Source organism: Notechis scutatus, chromosome 6 (genome assembly GCF_049901735.1).
Source record: "Notechis scutatus isolate UNSWTSFEM ecotype Mainland chromosome 6, rNotScu1.2, whole genome shotgun sequence".
NCBI classification, from domain to species: Eukaryota; Metazoa; Chordata; class Lepidosauria; order Squamata; family Elapidae; genus Notechis; species Notechis scutatus.
The window spans coordinates 2,020,441-2,044,317 of NC_142014.1; the positions used below are offsets into that span (position 1 = coordinate 2,020,441).

At 39.8% G+C, this 23,877-nt stretch overlaps 1 protein-coding gene across 2 annotated transcripts in view; it reads right to left on the reverse strand.

The window, feature by feature from the left end:
* Positions 1 to 433: 433 nt before the first annotated feature.
* PCLO (piccolo presynaptic cytomatrix protein) overlaps positions 434 to 23,877 on the reverse strand; it is a 96,928-nt gene continuing 73,484 nt past the window's right edge. For both annotated transcript variants that reach the window (XM_087969180.1, XM_087969181.1), the window contains exons 18-24: positions 22,901 to 23,095; positions 21,584 to 21,766; positions 18,491 to 18,674; positions 17,839 to 17,906; positions 15,548 to 15,682; positions 7,805 to 7,950; positions 434 to 4,941 (exon numbers count right to left, since the gene is read on the reverse strand). In XM_087969180.1, coding sequence (XP_087825306.1) covers positions 4,801 to 4,941; positions 7,805 to 7,950; positions 15,548 to 15,682; positions 17,839 to 17,906; positions 18,491 to 18,674; positions 21,584 to 21,766; positions 22,901 to 23,095 — 1,052 coding nt within the window. In that variant the 3' untranslated portion in view covers positions 434 to 4,800. The remainder of the gene's footprint in view (positions 4,942 to 7,804; positions 7,951 to 15,547; positions 15,683 to 17,838; positions 17,907 to 18,490; positions 18,675 to 21,583; positions 21,767 to 22,900; positions 23,096 to 23,877) is intronic.

Here is a 23,877-nt window from a genome sequence, read left to right on the forward strand (position 1 = left end):
ACTGCAAGGAAAAGACATCAACCATCCTTCTGCCCCATTGGATATGGAGAAGTCATCAATGGTTACAACTCCATAAATTCAGGCTCAAAACCCAACATCTCGGATCCATTTGGAGAGCCCCTAACACCTAAGCATGCTTTTGGGACAGCCACCGGCACCAATATTGGCTTGCCCAAGAAAGAAACGTCTGTGTTTACCAAAGCAAAAATAACTTCAAGGAATGTTGAGCCCTTTCCAGCAGGTGGCACTAAGGAGCCAATCCTCATTGAAGACAACCACTTGCAGTGGCTCCAAGGTCACCTGAAGTGCTCTTATTTCAACAGAGCCAAAATGGACATGCTACTTTAAATGTTCTTTTTTGTTCCATTAATTATTTTTTTGTTGTTTATTCAGTGCAAGAAGGCCATGAGAAGGGGGAGTGAGAAGGGGTGTGTATGTGTACATTACATTTATTCGCCAGGCTGGGTTTAACAACCTTTGAACAACACATTTTACATGGGTTTTCAAGATACATCCTGTACACAATCACTAAACCAGGACATGGATTTTAGAGAGTAAATCTGAGCACTGATTTAAAAGCCTTTCTTCTTTCGGACATTCTTGCAGATGTTGATGAAATAATTATTTTTCTTAGAGGATTGGAAGGCAGAAACAAAAAACAAAAATTAAGAAAACACCTCAGAAGCATGCTACCTTCACTGTGGAAATATTACATCTCTTCAAAAGCTATTATAAGATAGGTATGCCTTTGGTGCTCCTGTTATCGTTACTCTTTTCATTACTACTCCAAGTATAAGTTATGAATTTTGTCTAACAGAAGGGTGGCATTGAGGTCACTGCCGAGCACTCACATTTTTACAAAATGCATCCAACTTGTATTGACAATGACATGCTAAAATAACAGATGAGGTCTGGAATCTAAACTCAGCTGTGTTTCTAAATACAAAAATGTATATTTACAAGGAAACCGCTTTCTTCAGAATCATTGTTCAAGTTGATAATATACAAGTATATGTTTTTAAAAAACCATTAGGGTGCTTATGATGTTGCAGAAATAAGTAAGCAAATAAATAACAGAAACCATTAGTAAACAAATTACATTTGAAAAGAGAGTATCCAGATATTAATTTAGTCTAGCAGCAATTTCTAGTTCAGGATTTTTCCCAGAATGACACACTCAATTTTCCTCCAATTTCTTCATCACATGAAAGAGGCTACTAATTTGTTTACTTCTTCTCTTCACTGATAGAGGCATACTTTCATATGTAAAATGGCTTATAATTTGAATATTTAATTATCAGATATGATTTAAATAAAAAACTAAAAATATACCATTAAAATCTATATGAAATAGTTAGAAATGGAAATTCTGAATAGTTCTGTATCAAGCACACTAGCTTACATAGAATATAAGAGATGTTTAGTGTTGACTTTTTCATCCTAAGAAAAATAAGCCATATCAGCTGGTTACCAGCTACAGATTCACACACCCCATGATAATAATATAGGCATTTAGGAAAAAACAAAGTCAAGTCACAATAAGGAGCTGGATTTTAATTTTAGTGGTGTCTCCGATGCACCCACAACGAGGTACTCCTATTTGTTCTGGTAGGCATTGAAGAATTGTGAGGGATGTTCTTTCAGAGGGAAGAAGGCAGAGCAGAAACATAGAACAAAATAAATAGCATTTGTGATGCTCCTGGATACCATCCTTTGTTTAAAGAATTAGGATAATAAAAAATATTTTAGCATTCATCACAGGAACTCAAACACTTTGGGTCATAAACTCAAGCAGATGAAGGTGTGTATGTGTGTGTATGTATGTACGTGTGTGTGTGTGTGTGTGTTCACAGAAACGATCCCTCATTTGTCAATACACGTACACGTTCTGTGCTTTAACTCATACTTCAATGTTTTTTTTTCTCCTGAACAAGACTTACTGCACAATACTATTTTTATCTTCAGCTCAGCAGTCATGTGATGTGCAATAAAGTTAATTGTGCCACCAACAAGACACATTTTCCAAGAAATCCATATTAAGAGAAACTTTAGATAAGAAGTCTTGCTTTTGTGTAATGGAAGAAACAAATATAACACAATTTCTCCCCATTCCATCAACAAGAAAACAATTGAAATATCTACACATTTTCTTAAACAGTAAGGTTCTGTGATTTTTCTCCGATAAAAAAATAACTGCCATGATATTTTTTTGTCTTCATTAATAAAAAAAGGAAACTGCATTAAATGGGTTTCTACATTGCATAGAATGATTCTAACACAATCCAAATATCTGATCCCAAGAAACACTTTGGAGGCAATTGCTAGTCCCAGCACCAGTACAAGGGGGATTAGCTGATAGACAACATCTTCAGTAGCACTCAATTGTATTTGAAGAATGTGAAAATAAATTCTAGCCTAAATAGAAACCATTTTTCCTAACAACCCTCAAATTGTCACAAATCAGGTATGCTCCTCAAAGCAGGGCTGTTACAGCATGCACAATTATGACCGGTCCAAACAATGTTGCTCGGTCCCATGCAGGCCTGTGGCTGAAAAATCTGGAAGGCAAAGGACACTCAACCCAGGGTAGCAGAATTAATATTTTTTTAAAAGAACAAATACACAAATATTGGTATTCACATAAATATTCTCTTGCTCTTGACTTCCTCATAACAGCAGCCTAACTTCCTCAATTAAGAATGATAATTAAAGGCTTATTTATAAGCCTTCCAATTGTTGCTTCCTAGTTCTTGAAATCTCCATGGCAACCAATGGAAGAGTCATTGTCTTCATTATAAACATTGAGAAGAACAAAACTGTCATTCATCTGCACATCTCATAAGTTAAGACTCACTCACTCTCACACACACCCCTAGATACCTGACACCGAATGAAGGACCGGCTGCTTCAGAAACTTCAGAGGGATAGTTCCAATCTGTGTAAGACATTTGCTCTCCTTCTCTTGTGGTACCCATAGGCTGAAGTACTAAATCATTTATGCGTGATTTGAGGGAATGGCCATGCCAACTGTCCCCAAGGATCAAATTAAAACAGATATAATTATCAGGAGACGATTGAAAGTCAAGTCAGAACATTGGCCGGTCACATATGTTCAAATATCCTATTGCTCCCCTTTCATTACAGACACAGGATCAGCTATAAGTAATGGCTAAAAACAAAAATGGGACTTTGAACTCTTTCTTGGTTATTTATTGGCTCATGAAGTGTTTCTTTATTAAAATATAAAATATAATTTCAATATTCTTTCCTGCATTTATTTTCTAGCCTCTGGAGCTCCTGAAAAATGTTCACTGATTAAATTAAATTAAACAGATTCATCGTTGTTCAATTTATAATTTTCAGATATTTTAACTTTAAAGGTAGTAAGAGAATCACTGCCATTTGAAGTCAAATTATTACTTTCTATTCCTATGTACTCTTGATTCTATCATAAGAAGAGAAAGCCAATCAGCCTCGCTACAAGCTAGGCCATAATTCTGTTTTGTCCACAGAAGCCATTTGTATTCCTTCTGCAAAATGCTCAGTGGGCAGTAATGAAGGCTGCAGGCTTAGATCTCTCTACAAACCCCTCCATCGTTTTGGAACTAAGACGACGTGGTCTTGCCTTACAGATTCCTACAAGACCTCCTCTGCAGTTTCCTTGTATTCAGCAGAACGGCCCTTGCGAATGGAGGTGGGTGCTTGGGATGAAGTCTGTAGTATGCCACTAGGCCAACTATATGGAGGATGGGATCACATTCTAAAAGCCATAAAGAAAAAAAGAAGATTCGTAACTCCAGAACGAGCCAAGAACCACTGGCACCAAGAACCATGGGTCGCTTCCAACCACAGACCTTTTGAGTCTCGGTTCCTTGTAGTCGACAACAGCAAGACCGGCAGACAGTGACATACAGCGATAGCCATATTCCTTTAGAAGCCCTTTGAATCACTGACTCCACTGTTTGTAAACAAGAGACTGAGAAAGGCAGGGAGGATGGTGGCTTCTTCCACACACTGAGGGCTACGTTTTATTTCATGCTATGGTGGCAACTGTACAACAAATCCTGATTCCCCAACCCCCCCCCACCCGCCCCCAATTTCTCTTCCTCCCTTTGGACTTAAATGTTCCAAGATCATGATTCTGCATTATTCACGGAGAAACATTGAAATTGTTACTCTGAACTGGTACTCCAAGAAAAGAAATATAAACATTGCTACTATTTAAAATAAAAATAAAAGATACCGCCATTTGCCCCGAGGCACCATCTTACTCTGAATGCTTTGAAAGTACAGAAGAACAGAAGTGAATAATCTTCTGATCGGCAAGGGAGGGAAGGAAGGAAGGAAGTCCCCAGGTGCTTTTGCATAAAAGGACACCCCTTCCTTCCAATGGCACAAGAAAACCCAGGTTCCGTTCTCTGGGAGCCCGTCTGCCTCTGAACGCAGCCAGAGTTTCTGTATTCCTCTTGCCTTCGAGAGCAGGCATACCGTTCCTTCACTGCATGGCTGCGCAGGTTTTAACACCACTGAACTCTCCGTTCACCGTCATTATTTGAGTGGATTTATTTTATCATCTGAGCCAAGCGTGATGTTTTTCTTTGGCTGTCTTGTTCTTGCTTCTTACATAGTAAAACCAGTGGACTAGCCCTCACAAAAATGTGCTAAGTAGCCCAGAACACGAGTTGCTTGTTTCACATTCTGGAAAACCTACCTAAGCCTAACGTCAAAGTGGAGTCCTGGAATCATACAAGTCGAGTCTTCCAGCTTGATCTGTCTGACATCAAACAAGGACCTCTTTGCTCAATGGGCTTGTGTGGAACTAACTAAAAGTTTGTGCCAGTTTACAATTCTTTTCCTAAGGTCCACTTTATCAAGCCAAATATTCGCTTCACCAATCAAGGTTTTCTTCATAAACTTTCCTCCATTGGAAACAAGAAGAATCTAGGGGGGGAAAAGCAGAAAGTGATCTATTTCATATGAAATTAGAAAGATACAAGCACTTAGAGTGCACTTAAAAAAAAAAGTTCCTGTCACGTTAACTGCAGAAAACAGGTTGTTGCCCCACCATTTCACAAGGGCTCATATCCAACTTGGTAGCTCAATATTACCATGGAATATATTCATCATATATGTCACTTATTTGAGCAATGGCCCATTCCCCCCCCACCCCCAGAGGCATTATAAAGGAAATTTCCTTCATCCAATGAAAGTTATTATATTACAAGAAAGACATTGGAGCTCAGGACTATAATACACACACACACACACACAAAACCTCCTCCCTCCGTAGGGCTTTCAAGCTCCAGTCTGCAACCTGGTGACTCTTTGCCAACTGTTTAAAACTGGCAATTTTCAGGAAAAGTTAGAAAAAACTCATAATAATAAAACAATTGAGAATTATGAATAAGAAATGTAATCTGTAGTTACCCACTTGGATTATGTATCAAATAATTAATTTCTATTACCAAAAACAAAACAAAGAACAAGCCAAATTCCAAGAAATAACATTTAATTGATATAAATCAATGTATCAGATAAATTAAATAATCCATAATGTCTATTCTCGAACAATATTATTTCTTATTTAATGTGTATAGATCATGAATTCTACGTGAAAGGGAAACATTGTGTGACAAAGGAGTGTCATGAAGAAATCAATCCTGATTGAATGAAGTTTTAGGTATACTTATCACTTTGATAAGGATTATGGAGATTTGCACCACATGCTGGGTAACCTCTGGAGCGTGTCTGGCTCAGACTCAGACTTCTGAAACCAAGCAGCTCTAGTGGCATAAACAAGGCTACCATGATAGACCAGGCTATGGTCTGGCTATAGAATGCCAGCCTGTTAGTTTCAGGCATGATATTCCCCTCTGGAAAAAAAATCTGAAAAGTAGCCAGGGATGCAGGGGTTGCCTAAGCACCCGCTAAGCATCCAATCAGCTCCCCGCCCTGACCTCAACTAACACCCCCCCTTTCTCTCTTTCCTCCCCTCCAGGTCTTCCCCAGTGACCCCTCCCTGCACGGAAGCCTCAGCTGGTGCTTTCGGGCTCTTCCTCGCCCCCCTCCATTAGATCCTCCGAGCTGCGGGCTAAAGGCGGCAGGGCTCCTCCGGGCTGATCGCGCAGGCACCTGACAGCTGGGGGGGGGGAGGGGATGGAGAAGAGACCCGGGGCGTGACGTGGGTCCTCTTTCCTCCCCACGGAGAACTTTTTTGCGTCCGGCGCAGGTAGTTTGGCGAGAGGCGGCGGCTCTATAACCCCAAAGGCAGCTCTCGCCCGGCATCAGCGCGCGCGCGCGCCCACACACAGAACACCCACTCAAACACCCACTCACTATCCCCACAGCACGAGAATAATAGGAATAATAGTCTTCTTCCCCCCACCACCACCACCACTCCGCCCGCCACTAGCCTTGCGGTTGCGACTTGTGTCCCCGCTCCTTGGCTCGTTTTTTCCTGCAACTGACTCCCGCCTCACACTTTTGAAAGAGCGAGACCGGCCTGAGGAGTCGTTGAAGCGCGCCCGTTGGGGGGTGGGGGAGAGAGAAAGGCGTATTATTACACGAGCCTTTTAAACTCGTGAGAATGGGCTTCCCAGGCGAAAACCGTTTATTTACATCTGGGCGGCCAGGAATCATTTGCAAAACCGCTTCGCCTTCGCCAGTCCTATTTGCAAAGCGCTGCCGCGGCTCTTTCTTTTTGCCTTTCCCTTCCCGAGGCAACGCGGGACTGGAGCCGCGTGGAGCCGCACCGGGCAGTAGCAACTCCTGACTCAGGGGGCCTCCGAGGGGAGGGGAAGGAGGAGAAGAAAGGGGGGGAAGGGGGGGCGGGGCTGATTCCCCCCAAAAATCGGAATTCCGATTTTAGTCGGAAGAATATCATGTCTGTAGTTTACGTAAGATGCCCATATCCTCATGCTATAGATGTAGGCTTCATTAATTCATTTTAGATATACTGTCATCTCAGTTGCAGAAAATCCCAAAGGGCAACTTTTTTTTTTTTTTTTATGTATGCTGACAGCCAAAACATTTAGCTAAGCTCTCGAACTGAGAAGAGACAGGAATCTCAGTGATGGGATTCAATTTTTTTCTACTACCAGGCTTGGTGGGCGTGGCAGGGGAAGGAGGCTGCAAACTCTCCAGTCAGAGGTGGGATTAACCGGTTCTCCGAACTACTCAAAATTTCTGCTACCGGTTCTCCAGAACTGGTCAGAACTGGCTGAATTTGTCACCTCTGGACAGGATCTTCAATCTTTCTCAAACAGGTACCTTCTAGTTATGACTATACCACATTTGGAGGACATTAAACTGAGCAATATTTTCTTCTACAAGCCTATTCTCCCTTAAAGTGCACTAGTAGTGATAATTAGTGCACTAGTTTTGATAATTTGTCATTGTTCAGTTATCCACAGGATAACTGAAATATCTTCCAATCTTTTGTTCTATTTTTTAAAACCGAAACAAGAGGGGATTACAATAGCCTCAAAAGAGATTTTTTTAAATCCTTCCTCTCATTTTTCTACTCAAAATGTGACTTAAAAAATTCTCTTATCCTCAAGGAGAAGAGTATGGAAATGATGGGAACATGGTTTTCTGCAGAAAAAATTGGAAGAATTGGTCAAGGAGCCTTCCTGAAATAAGCAAAATAGCTAACAAAATTGGGAGATTATTCCTAGAAATATTATAAATGTTAGAGGTGGGTGAGTGAGTGAATAAAAGATGAATTTCAAATGCAAATAAAGAAGGTCCATGAAGTGTGAGGTGGATGCATGCACTACGTCAAGGAAGAAAGTGAGCAGAGTACCTGGAGCGAGTGACCGGAGGGACTCAGGCTGAATCGGAAGGTCTCATTGAACGAAGGCTCTCGGTCGTGCCTGCACACTCTCGTTTTCTTTTTCACCACCCTCTTTTGAGTCCCAAGGTTGACAACATAGAGCTTCACATATAAATCTATGGAAACAGATAGTTTGGCCTTTTTTATAGAGCACTCATAGATTAGTAATTAATTCAGGATGGCAAGCATTCACACGTCATTAAGATTTGAAAGAGACTTCTCTTGGGTATTCCTCTATATTTTGAGCTTCACAACACCTTCTATGATTCCAAAGCTGTCCTAATGGTTATGGAATTTACTGAATAAAATTCTGCAGAAATCTGTATAAAAGAGGTGAGGTTTAAAAGCCCGTGAATATTACAAAAGGGAATTAAGGCTGTCATTTATTTTAGGATTTACTTTCCACCCAAATTCATTCTGTGCAATTCTATTTCTATTCCATTAGATATTATTTTATTACACTAAGTGGCCTTCACCTGATTTCTTGGATAATTCATTTCACTGTGTGAATTGGTTTTAACTTGAATCATATGAATCAGATTGATTTGGTATGAATCAATTAGAATAACAATGGATGAGATTCAGTTGCATTCTCATTTGGAAAGTAATTCAGAAATATAGATGGCTGCATTTCAGCCAATGCTCTGAACTGAGTATTCACAGATCCCTATCAATTGGTTGATTGATAATGTTTTTAGGCATTTCTACTCTCAACAGCTAAGACTGCAGATCGAGAAAAAAAACACAGGATTGATACTGATAATAAACAATAATGTCGCATTATATACAAGAAACCCATTTGCGCCTAATGAGCGGGAGTGAGTTTAGCAAAGGAGATTAGTGGGGAAGCCCTCCTCCTCTTCCCACTTCTCCGACAGATGTTGAGTCTCACAACCAGGGTGGGTCATGATGAGGGAGGTCTCAGGGCAGTTTTAGCAGTGGGAATTGGCAACAGAAGCACCAACTACCATAGACCTTAAGGTAGGAGGACCCAAACTGTGCCTTGCATTGTTCAATGACCAAGCTTGAGTTGGGAAAGTAGAGTTTTGATATAGCAATGCATCAGGAAAGGTTAAAATTCCCTTGGCAGGCCAGCTGTAGAAGGAACATCTCTATGGATTGGAGAAATCCATGCATGACCTTGAGAAAGTAGAGAGATAAAATTGTGTGGGAATGATCCTCTCCTTCTTTTGAAAGGTAGTGAGACATCAGCATATGGACCCACAAAGGATGTTACAGGAAGTCTGTTATCTTCCTGGTATCTACATCTAGGATGTAATGGCACATTGCTAAGAGTATTAAGAATCTTGGGGCAAATGGCCAGAACCAGAAAAGACACGGAACTAGTTCTGGAGATCACAAAAGCTTAGACAGGAATGTATTAGAATTGGGACCACAAATAGTCCCCCATCCCCCATCAGATCTCATGATCATAGGACAAGCTCCGCACAGTGGTTTGAATGATCAGATCCCCAAATCTACTGATTAATGAGTCCAACATTAGTTTGAAAGGAAGGATTCATGGAGTGCCTGTTAGGTATAACATTGATACCAAATATGGTTTGGGTGAATAAATATATAAAACTTAGATATCATGGTTTAAGTGCTTATCACTTTAAGCACAATGCAGCAGGCAATTAGCCAATTAAGGGTGCGGTTAGAAGTTACAATATAAGGAAGCATTGGAAGCTGGAAAGCTACTGTCTGTTACCGTCTGTAACTGTGTGCTGCTGTTACTGTGTGCTGCTGCGACTAACTGTGATTACTGACTGTGAGTGCCTGTGACTGAACTGTTTTTGTATGCTACTGTTTGCTGAATATCCAGCGTTTGTTTCTCTGGAGAGTGAAACCGGAGGAGGAGAAGATATCTTTATCGGCTGATAAAGATATTGCAAGGACTCTTAACTTGGACTATACTAGTGAGTCTTACTGGATGGAAATACTGTGAATGACTTAATGGACTGAATGAAAATGCTTAAACTCTAACTGGATTAAAAACTATTTAAACTACAAACAGTGTTTGTGTTCAGTGTGTGTATACTCTGGGGCCCTTCCACTCTCGTTTGGCTTCCTGGCTTGACTACTGCTGCAATACTCTTCTAGGGGTTAATTCCAAAACCCTAACATTGGTTATGGGCCCAGCAGCATAGTCTAATTAACCAGGATATAGCAGAGAGAGTTGGTGTGAGTTGCACATTACTTTAAAAACAAACTGTTTTAATTAGTTTAAAATAGTCAAAATATCTGAAGAGCAATGGCACAAGTAAATTTGTCACAACTGTCCATGATATCCAGGCTGGATGGAACAAACTATGTTTCATGGTCAATGAAATGTAGTTTACTTCTACGCAGAGAAGGTTTGTGGGACATTATAGCAAACCCACCAGATGTGAGTAGATGGGATCCTGCTGATGATGATGATAAAGAAAAGTTACAAGACTTTAAACTGAAGAATGAGCAGGCTTTATGCATCATAGGACTGACTCTCTGTGATCAGCAGCTTGTCCATATTCGTGGAGAAGAAAATGCTGCAAACTGCTGGGAGAACCTCAGGAAGATTTATGTTCGGGACAGTGTAGGAGCACATATAAATCTTACACGGAAGCTTTTCGATCGCATCTTCAGAGGAATGGAGATATGTTAGTTCATTTAAACTGTATGAAGAGCATTTTTCAAGATTTGCAAGAAAAAGAGCTTATATTTAATGAACTGCAACAAGTCTACATAATATTATCTTCATTAGATCAAAGCTATGATGACTATGTGACTTCGTTAGAGGTATTGCCAAAAGAAAGCCTCTCATTAACCGAGATTACAGGCAGGCTACTAGAAGAAGCCAGAAGAAGGCGTGAGCGTGACGAGCTGAGAGAAGATAAGAAAGAAGAGAAATTATCTTCAAAGTTTGAAAGAAACCAGCAAAGCAAAGTAAAGCACCTGGAAGAAGAGAATTTATCTTCAACGGCATACACAATTAAAAAGTGTTTTAATTGTGGAGGCAGAGGACATTTGGCAAGATTCTGCAAAAAGAGAAAAAGCCAGAATATAAAAAAGCCAAAGAAAGCATTTGAACTAGCCACGTTTAGAAACTCTGATGTGAAGAATAATTTATGGGTGGTTGACAGTGGCGCATCCCACTGCATCACAAGAGATAAGACAAAATTTATAAAAATGTCTACAAGTTCTCAACATATATCTCTTGCCAATGGCTGGAACCTGAAAGCGAAAGGTCAAGGTTTTGCCGTTGTCCGTACATAAACCAGGATATAAAAATGTTGTATGTACCGCAACTAAAGTTTAATTTGCTTTCAGTAAGGGTATTAGATAAATTAGGTTATGTAATTACTTTTAAGGATAATAATTGCATAATTGAAAAAGATAACAAAAGGGTAACTGCAGCTTTAAATGGAACATTATATGTCTTAGATAATAGTAAGAAAGGGGAGGCTCAAACTGTATTTAATAATATAAAGCCTCATGAAGAATGTATCCATTTATTGCATAGGCGTTTGGGGCATGTAAATTTTAAAATGCTAAAACGACAGTTGAGTTATCTGAAGGAATAAGGTTAAAACCTTGTGATAAATATTTGCGTTGTAATGTTTGCTGTGAAGATAAGAGCAAGGTATTGCCTGCAAATAGGCTAAATGGTTTCAAAACAAAAGAACCTTTAGAAGTAGTATTTGCAGACATAATAGGTCCAAAGAAACCCAGTATGGGGGTGCTAGATATATACTGAGCATTATGGATCATTATTCTAGATATGGGTTTTGCTATTTAATGAAAAGCAAAACTGAAACATATCAACATTTTTTTCAATTGGCTTAGGTTTGCTGAAAGAAAGTCTAAACGACAACTGATAACCCTGGTGACAGATAATGGCACGGAATTTATTAATAACAAATTCCAGAACAGACTTAAGGTAGCTGGAATAGAGCATAAGAAGTCTGCTCCATACAGGCCAGAACATAACGCGTTTATTGAAAGAAGAGGCCAAACACTACAGGCAATGGTTAGAACAATGTTAAATGATTCTGGGTTACCTGATTCTTTGTGGGGGAGGCTACAATGTGTGCTAATAACATATTGAACAACGTTGTTAATACAACAACAGGTGAAATTCCATTCACCAGGTGGCATGGCAGGAAACCTGATCTAAGTTACCTGCACACATTTGGTGCACCAGCATGGGTGCATATTCCTGCACAACTCAGGAAAAAGGGCAACATAGAGCTAAAAGATTTTTCTTCGTTGGTTATCAGGCAAACCATAGGGCATATAGATTTTGGGAGAAAGGCACATCTAAAGTGTTATGTAGTGCTAGTGCCCAATTTCTAGAACATGAAGGATGGGAGAAATTAGAACAGGATGCCAATAAAGATGTAATTATTGAATCCTATAGAAATCCCATTAGTTATCCCTGTAAATTTAAAAATAAAGTAAAGAGACAAATACAGGATGAAGTAGTGCCCATAAAGGAAGAAACAGATTCAATAGCTGATCAGGATGAGGAAGATGAACAGGTAGTAGTTCAACAAAGTCCTCCTGTAAGCCCTGTAATTCCCAGAAGAACTACACGTGTATCTAGACCGCCTGATAGGTACCAGGCTAACACAGTGTGCCAGATTAATCAAGTTCCTAATTCTGTAGAAGAAATTAAAAAGTATCCTAATAAGGAAAAAGAAAAATGGTATGCAGCAATGAATAAGGAACTGAATTCATTAAGTGATATGAAAGTGTATGAAAATGCAAAATTACCTGCAGGAAAGAAATCCATTGGCTGCAAATGGATATTTAAGGTAAAAATAGATAAAGATGGTAATTTAATCCATAAAGCAAGGTTAGTAGCCCAAGGTTTTAGGCAGAATGCTAATGACTATGATGAGGTGTTTGCACCTAGTCTTAAGGCAGCAACCTTGAGGGCAGCTTTAGTGTGGGCAGCTAGTAAAAACTATATAGTTAACCATTTAGATGTGGAAACTGCTTACTTGCACGCCCATTAAAACATATTATTTATATGAAAAAACCTGTTGGTATTAAAAGTGAAAATAAGGATAATAATGATTGTTGGTTGTTAAAGAAAAGCCTCTATGGTCTTAAACAATCAGGCTATGAATGGAACCAGTATATTGTAAAGGAACTTAACAATATAGGATTTAAAGCTGGTTTAGCCGATCCATGTCTGTTTAAAAGGGAGACAAATGGGAAAGTATCATTATTATTACTATTCACAGATGACATTGCTTTGATTACTGAAACTAATGATGAAGCAAATAAAATAATAGCATCATTAGGAAAGAGAATAAAGATCAAGCAATTAGGGAGATAAAGAAGTATCTCGGTTTGAATATAAAGAAAACACGGAAAGGTTATAAGATATCTCAGGAAGATAAGATAAGCAAATTACTAAAAGATTACAAGATGGAGCTTTGTAAGCCAGCTAAGACTCCAATGAGTCAGGAGTTTAGCAACACTGATGTACAAAGCCCTGAGTTTGATAAGGTGATTTATCAATCTTTAATTGGTAGTTTGAGTTATATTAGTAATTGGTCTAGACCAGATATATCGTACTGCGTGAATCAGTTGGCTAGATTCAATTCTGCACCATGTGAAAGACACTGGATTGCAGCTAAGAGGATATTAAGATATCTTAAAAAGACAATGAATTATTCATTGTATTTAGAACCAAAGGGTGATTTAATTTTGAGTGCTTATGCAGATGCTAGTTTTGCATCAGAAAGAGACACTAGAAAGTCGACTTCAGGAACAGCCATAATGCTGGGTAAGACATTAATAGGCTGGAAGTCAATTAGACAACAGCATATAAGTTTGTCTACTATGGAGGCAGAATTCTCCTGTTTATCATTGTTATGTACAGAATTAATAATGTATAAACAAATGTTAATTGATATAGGTATAACTGTAGATTATCCTATAATTATACATGAAGATAATCAGGCAGCAATTCAAATGGCCACAAATATTGGAGTAAAAACAAGGAGCAAGCATACAGATCTAAGATACCTAAATGTAAGACAATCTGTAAGAAGTAAGATGATTCAGCTAGAGTACTGTATGTCGGAGGATAATTTAGCTGATAATTTTACTAAAGCCCAAGGTGCCAGTAAGCACCAGGAGAGTTGTGAAAAATATGGGATAAGATTGTAAAGGTATTATATATTTATTTCACCCAAAAGGGGAGTATGTTAGGTATAACATTGATACCAAATATGGTTTGGGTGAATAAATATATAAAACTTAGATATCATGGTTTAAGTGCTTATCACTTTAAGCACAATGCAGCAGGCAATTAGCCAATTAAGGGTGCGGTTAGAAGTTACAATATAAGGAAGCATTGGAAGCTGGAAAGCTACTGTCTGTTACCGTCTGTAACTGTGTGCTGCTGTTACTGTGTGCTGCTGCGACTAACTGTGATTACTGACTGTGAGTGCCTGTGACTGAACTGTTTTTGTATGCTACTGTTTGCTGAATATCCAGCGTTTGTTTCTCTGGAGAGTGAAACCGGAGGAGGAGAAGATATCTTTATCGGCTGATAAAGATATTGCAAGGACTCTTAACTTGGACTATACTAGTGAGTCTTACTGGATGGAAATACTGTGAATGACTTAATGGACTGAATGAAAATGCTTAAACTCTAACTGGATTAAAAACTATTTAAACTACAAACAGTGTTTGTGTTCAGTGTGTGTATACTCTGGGGCCCTTCCACTCTCGTTTGGCTTCCTGGCTTGACTACTGCTGCAATACTCTTCTAGGGGTTAATTCCAAAACCCTAACAGTGCCACTAAGTTCTGTCCTAGGTTTGCTCTGAGAGGACATTGAAAAATCTACAGGTGACACAAAGCTGAGGGGGTGAGTGGTCCTTCAAAAAGCTCTAGAAACTCTTGAATGATTGACATTTGTCAGGATAGGAAAAAGTCAGTGGGTCCTGCACTAAACAAGGGCCAGATAACATGTATGTATGTATGTATGTATGTATGTATGTATGTATGTATGTATGTATGTATGTATGTATGTGTGATGACCGATAGTCTCTCAAAATAACCCAAAACCCAAAACATATATTAAAGTCCGGTAAGGCCTTCAACTTAACTTCACTGTTTTATTAGGTACAATTTAAAGCCACAAAAGTAAATAAGGAGGCAAACAGAAAACCAAAACAAACCGCATTGATGAGAGTTCCAAAGCAAGCCGCGATAACTAATTATAAATTCCAGGAAAATAGCTGAGAAAAGTCCATGGGAAGAACGCCAACAAAGATAAACCTCTTTCAAGGTGAACACTAACTGACTTCAGCAATTCTAACTGTGCAGTTGCAAACTTATATACATAGCTCCCAGCTGCAAGCCACGAGGAGGATCATGGTAATCTCCTCTTGAGTAGACCTCGCTTTTCCCTGATCCTCTCCTCCCTGCGTGACCTAGGATGGAGAGGGGATGGGCCTGGATCCTCCTCTGACTGCTCAGCCGGCCTCTGCCCTTCCCCAGCCGCCTCCACCACCTCTGGAGCCACACCTCCACTCCCTGTTGACTGTCCCTCCTCTTCCTCAGAATCAGTCTCCACCAGGGGCATGACAGTATGTATGTATGTATGTATGTGTGTGTGTGTGTGTGTGTGTGTATGTATGTATGTATGTATGTATGTATGTATGTATGTATGTATATTTATAAATACCAGTTCATGAACAAATGATACCTGGTAAATGATCTGGAGATTTAAACTTGTAAGTTATATTCCTGCATTGCAGGATTTCCACTATTAACTGTTCTCCATCGGTCTTCATTTCCTTTTTTAAGGCAATCTTTATTTCACCCATCACCTGAGTTTTACCTGTAATAATAAAAACAAAAAAGCAAAATTACTGAAAGGAAATGTTGCTATTCTGCTGGATTATCCCTGACCTCCCAGAATTTGGTGCAGAAAAAGTAATCAAAGGAAAAAGGAAAAAGAATGAGAACATCAAAAATATAATAAATAGAAAAGAAATTGTAGAGAAGCGACTTCCAACCTTCATCACAAGTATACACAAATTTCACCTTTCTCCATTACCAAAAATTATCTCTTTATGCCATATCCCACCCCTTATCTCATGAGCAAGTCCATAAAACAACATTTCTTCTATCCCCCGGGTCAGCAGAAAGTTCACAAAAGTTTGTCAAAAGTAACAATATGACTTGTTTTAATCTTAATCAAGTAAACCAACTCTACAATCCTTTATCTTAACCTTTAGCTCATTTAAATATTGCTGCAGGATTTGGTTTCTTCAGATATCTATCCATTCATCACATTTCTACCCAGACCATTTTAGCAACTCTGTTTTGGAAATAAAACAAATTATCCAGGTCACTTTCTTGGTTTATCATTTGTATTTTCCTTGATGTCCCATTTCTGTTGTATATCCAGTGAGACTTCTTTTCCAAGTCATTCTTGGACTTCCTTTTAAAGTCCACTCCATATATCACTTGTGCAACCATCACTATCTGGTCAAATAAAATTTATCCCACACTTGTCATTTCTTCAATGTCATGTTTTGGACAAAAATCTATCCATAGAGGCAGACAACATGACTGACACTATTGATATTGTGCCTATTAATTTTTTTTTCCAAATCTTTCCTTTAATATTTTCAGTGTTACAATGTTTTGCATATTTAAGTCCCAGTTAATTAAGAAAAAGTTGGCTTGTGTTTTCCCCCCCTCTCGTAGAGTCTTTAACCCCCTTTAGTGTCTATTTTTTGAAACTATAAATGTATTTATCTTTGTTATGGCTTGTAAAAACCAAATTTATTTCCTATGAGAAGCTGTTTGTTTTTTTTAATATTAAAAAATCTTATTGTAAAAATTTCTATATTCTAATTTTATCTGCATCCTTAGTCTGTTTAAACTTCCTAAGATCAAAATCTTATTTAGCTTTTTGTAATTTATTTCAAAGTCTTTCAATCTTTAAATTTATGATTAAAATTTCATTTCATTCAGGATTGAAGGCAAATTCACCGGGCATTTTCAAAGTTGTCATTCTAAAGCTCTCTAATAGCTTGCAAGAAGTTAATAAACAGTTTGCAAGCAAGATGGCAATTCTTGTCATCTCCCAGCACTGACCCCCTGTGGGAGACCCTTCCCCTGGATCCTCCTTGTGAGAAGCAGCTGTCTGGACTGAGCACAAGGTGGCCCTCTCCTGCCCTGTCCTTATTGTGAGGGCCAAAGCTTCCCAGATGTGTCAGTGGGGGCTAAGCCCAATAGGGATATACAGTCTACAAGTCTAACTAATTTCCTACACTAGATTTGATTATCCTTGTACATCACTGGATGGGATGAATTGTCCCCTTTCTCACCATCTAATTGGAGATGCATGCAATTTAGCATTTGGCATTGAATAATTGTCAGAGTATATTCATGAACTGGAATAGAGCTTGGTAACAAGGTCAGCCAATGAATAGGCACAGCAACTAAGTCAGCCAATGAGGACTGTTTTTGGAAACAAACTAGAATTAGCCTAGGCTGGAAACTGAAAGTAAAAGTAGCCTAGGCATGGCTAGATGTTAAGTTCTGCAACTCTGCAGCTACGTTGAGCTCTGAGTCTGTCTATTGAAGATGAAACTGACTTGCTTGCATGCTGAAGACTGGGGCTCTGCTCTGAAGTTGCAACATGTTTCTGTTTGAGTTTGCTCCATGTTGGAGAAATCTACAACTGGTTTGTAAAATCTTATTATGTTTATAAAGATGTTAAATGAAGCATCAGCCATCTGTGTTTATTTTTCTGCCGCTGAATTATCACTGCAAAACTCTCAATAATAATATTTGCCTACTGACATTAGGTTGTTTACACTGAAAGGCCTATCATTGCTACCATCATAGCACTTTTGATTACAATAAAGCAGAGCTTTATTTTTTTTTTTTTAGAAAAATAGCATTTAGATGAATAGAATAGCAACAAATATTTTTACAGACTCCTAGATAATTCATTTTGAATTGAGACAGACACTTTACCTTCAATCTCTGTTAATCCCACCCCTGATTGCTTCACGGCTTCTTGTCCATTCTGGCTCATCTTTCCTCTGTTGAAAAACATAGGTGGGTCTGCTATTAACAAAGGTGATTCTGTAAATGTATAAATATATAAATATACAGAATACAAAAAAAATCTGTTCAATTGATCACAGAGAAGCAAGTAGAATAGTAAAAAAATATGCAAGCCTCTTGATTCCCATTTGAAAAAGGCAGCTGCGTTCAATAAAAGGTAACACTGAGAGCTACCATATCTGGTCTGATGTGTAACTACTGGACAGCAACGAAGACATCCCTACAGCTTTAAAGTTTGACCACTGCATATTGTTAACCTCACCAGCCAAAGCCAGTGGCGCTATGAGGCTGCTTAACTTCTAAGATTAACCAAGTTGGGTCGAGTGCCGCTGCCAATGGAAGAAAGGGCTTTCAGTCCCCACACAGACTTCAATGGACTCTCTCAAGAGTGTTCCTGCTGTCCTTGAGGGGACCCAGAGGCTGGAAATGGGACAGGAGGGCAGCCCAGAATGATTCGGCAGAAGGGAAGGCAGCTGCTTCCTGAGCTCTGAAGAGCTAGTCTACTCTTTTCTCAGTGATTAGGGAAAACACAGTAAATGATAAAAGGAAAAGCCCATACATTCTTGGAATGGGGAAAAGGTCCCCGGTGGTGGTGGTGGTAGTAGTGGTGGTGGTGGCGGCGTTGTTGTTGCCGCCGTTGCTTCCTTCACTGTCCACACTGTACCCGCTGCCAAAGGTTCCGGTTGATGAGCCAGTGGAAGACACCGAGCTTTCTCCTGGCCTGTGGTTGGTGGTAGACCTGGCTGCATGGAGTAGAAAGAGTTACAGGGATTGGATCCCACCGGTTGGCTGAGTGGATGAAACCCTAACTAATCTAAATAAGATCTGGTTATTTGCAAGAGGGAATGGAAGTATTCTCACAATATTCTCCTGCCTTGTGCTGAATTTTGGCTTTAGGGTTTTGCCCTACCTTTTCTGGGTGGGCTACCTGGGTGTAATTGAGATGCAGTTACAGAATTTGACATTAGCTTAGCTGAAGGCGGAAGGCTATGTTAACTGGGGCTCTGACAGAAGGCTTTTTTAGCCAAACAACACATTTCTCCCATAATCTCCTCAGAGTTATTGGATACTTAAACAACATTAATCTATCAGTAAAGATGCCATTGTAGAACTAAGTCTTTTTAATTCAAGTAGCTCAAAGATTACAATAGTGAACAACAACTGTTAAAAATGCAGTAAGTGGCCAATTTGATTGAAGTCTATCAGTTAAATATCAGCTATTATATAGTTCGTATTTTTACTCAGTCCTTGAATATATTTCTTCAGCACTAATTAAAACTGCACATAACTGTTTAATTTCATTTCCCAAAAATGATCTAAGGAAATAATACCCATTTAATGACCCCAAATCCAGGAGGGGTAGCCAAAAAGGGAGAGAAGGGAGCAACACCTATAAAGAACCCTCCTAAAACTTTACTTTTTTATCATCTATTTTCTTAATCTTTTGTGTTAAATATCAGGCCTTTTTATTCTAGAGAAATAGAATAAATAGAATAGAAGAATAGAGAAAACCTTCATGGAAAGAAGAAAAGCGAGAAGAGGATCTGACCCCAACATGGCCAGGGAGAGCTGGCCACCCCTGCAGAGAGGAGGGAGAGGCGAGGGGTCATTCAGCTGGGGAAGAGAGGCATGGAAGCCGCCAATAGTCCCTGCAGCCGAAGTGAGGAACTCTAGAAACATCAAGTCATATAGAGCAATGAGGGGACAATCTTGTCCTGAGGCCCCCTCAGCTCCACCTCCCTTTATTTTCTGGAGGTCGCTCAAGATCTGGCTTGAGTCACTGGCAAACACCAGGTGTTGAACTGGCTTGCCAAAAAGAAGATCATTTCAAGCAGAAAAAGTACCTGGCTGCGGGTTTCTCTGTACCATAAGACAGCCTCTACCAGAGCAAGACCCGAGTTGCTGGGCTGTCGGATTCAATAGGGATGGCTGTGGCTGCTTTGCAACCAAGGTTGACCTCCGAAATCTCTTAGTGGGGGTGGGGGGAGAGCGAAGGAGCAACAGGGGTGCCTGTTAGCGAAGGGGCCTTTTAGGAGATGCCAGAATGGGAGAAGGTGGGAGTGAAATTAATCAATAAAGAAGCATTTCAGAGAAAATGCCCAAAGCCCTTAAATGTCTTCATACAGAGGTTGCTGTATGAAGATGGTGGCATTGATTTGACAGGCATTCCAATTTATTACTGGGCTCTCTTGTTAATTTCTATATTCCTGTGAAATGAGATTTTTCTATGTATGTGAATATTGCTCTCTTTGGGCCAAATTAGAAGTATGTGTGATCCTTTTGAAATCTTGGCAAGTTTTAGACTTTAGGTATATTAATTGGGGATTATTTGCTTGCAGCCTTCGAAGCTGCTACATATATTTGATTATTAATGTATAAGATTTGCACTAGAATCACATGAGAAATTGACACCACAGAATAACCCATGGTTTGACAATAATAGGGAAGATGTTTTATTAGAAAGCATTGGCTAAAAAGGAATAAAGCTGGTTTATTTATAATGGTTGTTTTAATGATTTTGCTCCGGTACATTTTGACTAGGACTTACCCAGAGTTTTTGCTTGGTATTATATACAGGTGAAATGTGCATTGACAAAATTGCACAGTCCAGGTACCTCAGTAGCTGGAATGCTAGTATGCTTAAGAAATTTTTGAACCCAACAATTAAATTTTACATAGAATTAAAAAACCTGGATGAATATTAACATAATTACACAGCAGAAATATGAAACAGAAAATACAGTTTCTTTTTTATTTGATCTTAAATAATGTTTGAAAATGCTGAACATTAGATTCCCGTGTTTGTCTTTACATGTCTGAATGGTTTATTGTCCTCAGACACTCCTCTGTATAGAGGTTTGCCACACAAAGCGGAAAGGGAAAAGCAGCTGCCGCATATGGCAATAGCACAGAACCGACCTGGCAGTTCACAGCCAGCCTCTTACTGAGTGAGAAGCACATGGCTCTTCTCAGTGGACACTCAAGAGGCTGGTTAAATAAAGGCAGCCAAGAGGAGGAGAATTTGCACCTCCTGTTTATTCAGGCCGTTTGGGCTCCTGGAATGGCAGAAGACCCGCTTTTCAAACCGGATACAAAAGACCTGGGAAACCAGCTAAGTCCCAGCTCCGCTTGTCTACCATGAACAAACGAACATCCTCTGGATGGAATTCAGCAGCTGCCTTCATTGAGTCTCCCTGTTCAACTTCCAGGAAAAAAATTTCTTTTGAAAGGTAAGATTTTTCACAGCAGAATACACAGCATATGTCAAAGTGATAGCACCGACACAACAAAACAATAACAAGGCATCCATGTTGTAATTCCTGTGTGCCACCATAGACTTTAGTTATACAAAAAATGGTTTAATCATGCTTAAGGGGTTCAAAATAAACGCCTGCCATTTAGTTGGCAATATCAGCATGATGCCCTGGAGTTTTGGAGGAGGAGGGATGCTCTTTGTATTAGGGTCGATGTCAACCAGAGCTTATGAGACCAGAGCTTTGGCAACTAAGAAATCTTAAACCTCTTTTAACCCAGTGGAATATCGGAGGCCGCAAGCGGAGGAACAACTTCACCGTGCAATGAGTTAGCGGGCCCAGCCAGAAGGCCTTTGGTTCAGGCCAGGGATCCCTCTGTGGGGTGTCTTTCTGCTCACCTCCTTCAGGGCTGAAGGGTCCATCGGACATCACTTTCCTGAGGGCTAGTTGGCTTTGCTCTTTGTTGTCACTGGCTGGTGGAGGCAGATTGTCAGACTGAGTTCTTTGAATGGGGAGGACTCCCGCTATGCTGTGTCTGTGCAGCTTCCTTGCATGATTAGACTGACCGCTTTTATGGGCTGCTGTGGCAGTTATGGGTGAAATGGAAACCCACAATGTGTACCTCAGATGGAACCAGCTTAAATGTTAGTCATGCAAACAGAAATAGGGAGGTTCTCTTTTCTGCATTTAAATAGGCAAAGTTTCTTTGAATTCCAAAGAGACATCACACACAAAGAGCAGTAAATGGTAATTAAACTGGCTGTTTCTTTTTAATTAAAATAAAAGGATAAAGAAGACATGGAGGATTTGATTTCCTGCCTTTTGCATTATGCAACAGTGGCTGGACACCAATTGTCACGGGAGAGCAAAAGTTGCCACAGTTGGATTACACTAATTTGCCACACACTAAATCCTCAACCTGTAATTCCACGAAAGAATGATTTACCCGTGGTGAAATACAGAAATACAGCTGCAATTGTCAAGCCTCATTGCTAATTAACATTTCTTATACCCCCCCATATAATATAGGGCTAATGATTACACCGATAATAAAGCCAGTATTTAATTTTAATTACAGCCAATGAATTTCTGTCTGGTTGTACAATATTATCATTGGTTGAAGAAAACATTTCAAGGATGTTGTTTCTAAAAAAATAATTTTGTCCAAAGGAAAGAACATTTACTAGTATAAAACTGAACCAAATATGTTCTTTCATTTTAGTTTTCAAATTCTGATATTCTACAATAGGTCTACCCCATTTGCTTTTCAAATTTAGTGTGCTGTTTTTTTATAAATTTTCCACAATTCTCAGGTAGGGGTAGAGCTGGAAGCAAAGTATATAAGATTTAAATTAGTTGAGGCATTTAGTGACACCAAAGGAACAAAACACTGCAAACCTTTCCCATAAGAAGTGCAGGATCATGACATACTGAGCAAATGGGAAACATGCTGGAAAAACAACCAGTTTAGTGGCATTCTATATATATATATATATATATATATCAGTAGAAAAGGAGATTATCTTGTATTTCTATGTATTTACACACAAACAGGCAGAATACTGAACAGGTGAGAGATGCACAGTGTGCCCAGAGCGGAAAGGAAAGGCCAACAGCAGGGAAGATGGGCAAGCAGGAAGATGGGAGAAGGGTGGGAGAAGGCCACAGATGAGAATTAAGCTGCCATGCTGAGGAATTTTATTTGTGTCTTTTACTTGGTTGGAGGCGGAGCTGTTGGACGGCGGCTTCAGCAGCAGCGATGGCTGCCCCAGCATCTTCAAGGTGAGTTTGAGTTACACTGGTTTTGCTTTGGCTGCGAGATGGTCCGTGAGAACGCAGGTGTCCCTCGGAGGAAGATTTGGAACTTCCTGGGCTGCTGTGGGACTTCTCAATGGTGGGCATCTGCATATCTGGCCAAGAATTGTCAGAGAAAAAACACTGGGAATACAGCACATTAGCCTTCACCCACCTCAGAACCACAGAGAGATTATATATGCAAGAGAACGTCTTGTACACCGTCATCCCTCGACTGAAAACCACAGGTGGGGTCTCCTCCTCCTCCTCTTACCTTGCTGTGTTGTTGAGAATAAGAAGCAGAGAATAATGCCCAACCCTAATCTTCCACAGACCCTGAAGAAACAAACTCCCGCTCCCATGTCCATGTGCTACCTGCGCAGTCTGGACATTTGCAAAGACCCCAGTAGTTCCTAAGAGAAGGAAATTCAAAGCTATAAAGCCCCCTCTTTCCTCAAAGGTGTGAAGTTAAGGTTGGAAAATGGGTGACTCTTGTACCGCTGTAGGTTCCTCTACTTTGCCCCTGGCTCCAGTGCAAATCGGCTCTTAACAGCCCCTGTTATGGGGTCTCCGCAGCCTCTGGAGAGCTTTTAAACTCCAGGGCAAAGCCTTTGTGTGGCCGTGTTCCTGGTCAGCTTTGTCCTGTGGCAATTCTACGCCTGTGAAATAAGACACGGCTCCTACTGCTATGTTGAAGCTGAGAATGACTGGTGCAAGGCAATCCATGAGTTCCTGCCAGGAATTAGTTTAGAAACAAGACCTTCTGGAAGCCAAACTTAAGTCTTCTGGGGCTGAGCTTTACTCCCTGAATGCCTCATGGCCAGAACGGGCTGTAAACTGTATTGGCCAAAATGGAGGCCACCTTCTATTCATTCCCCATCGCTTCCAAAGTGAGTGT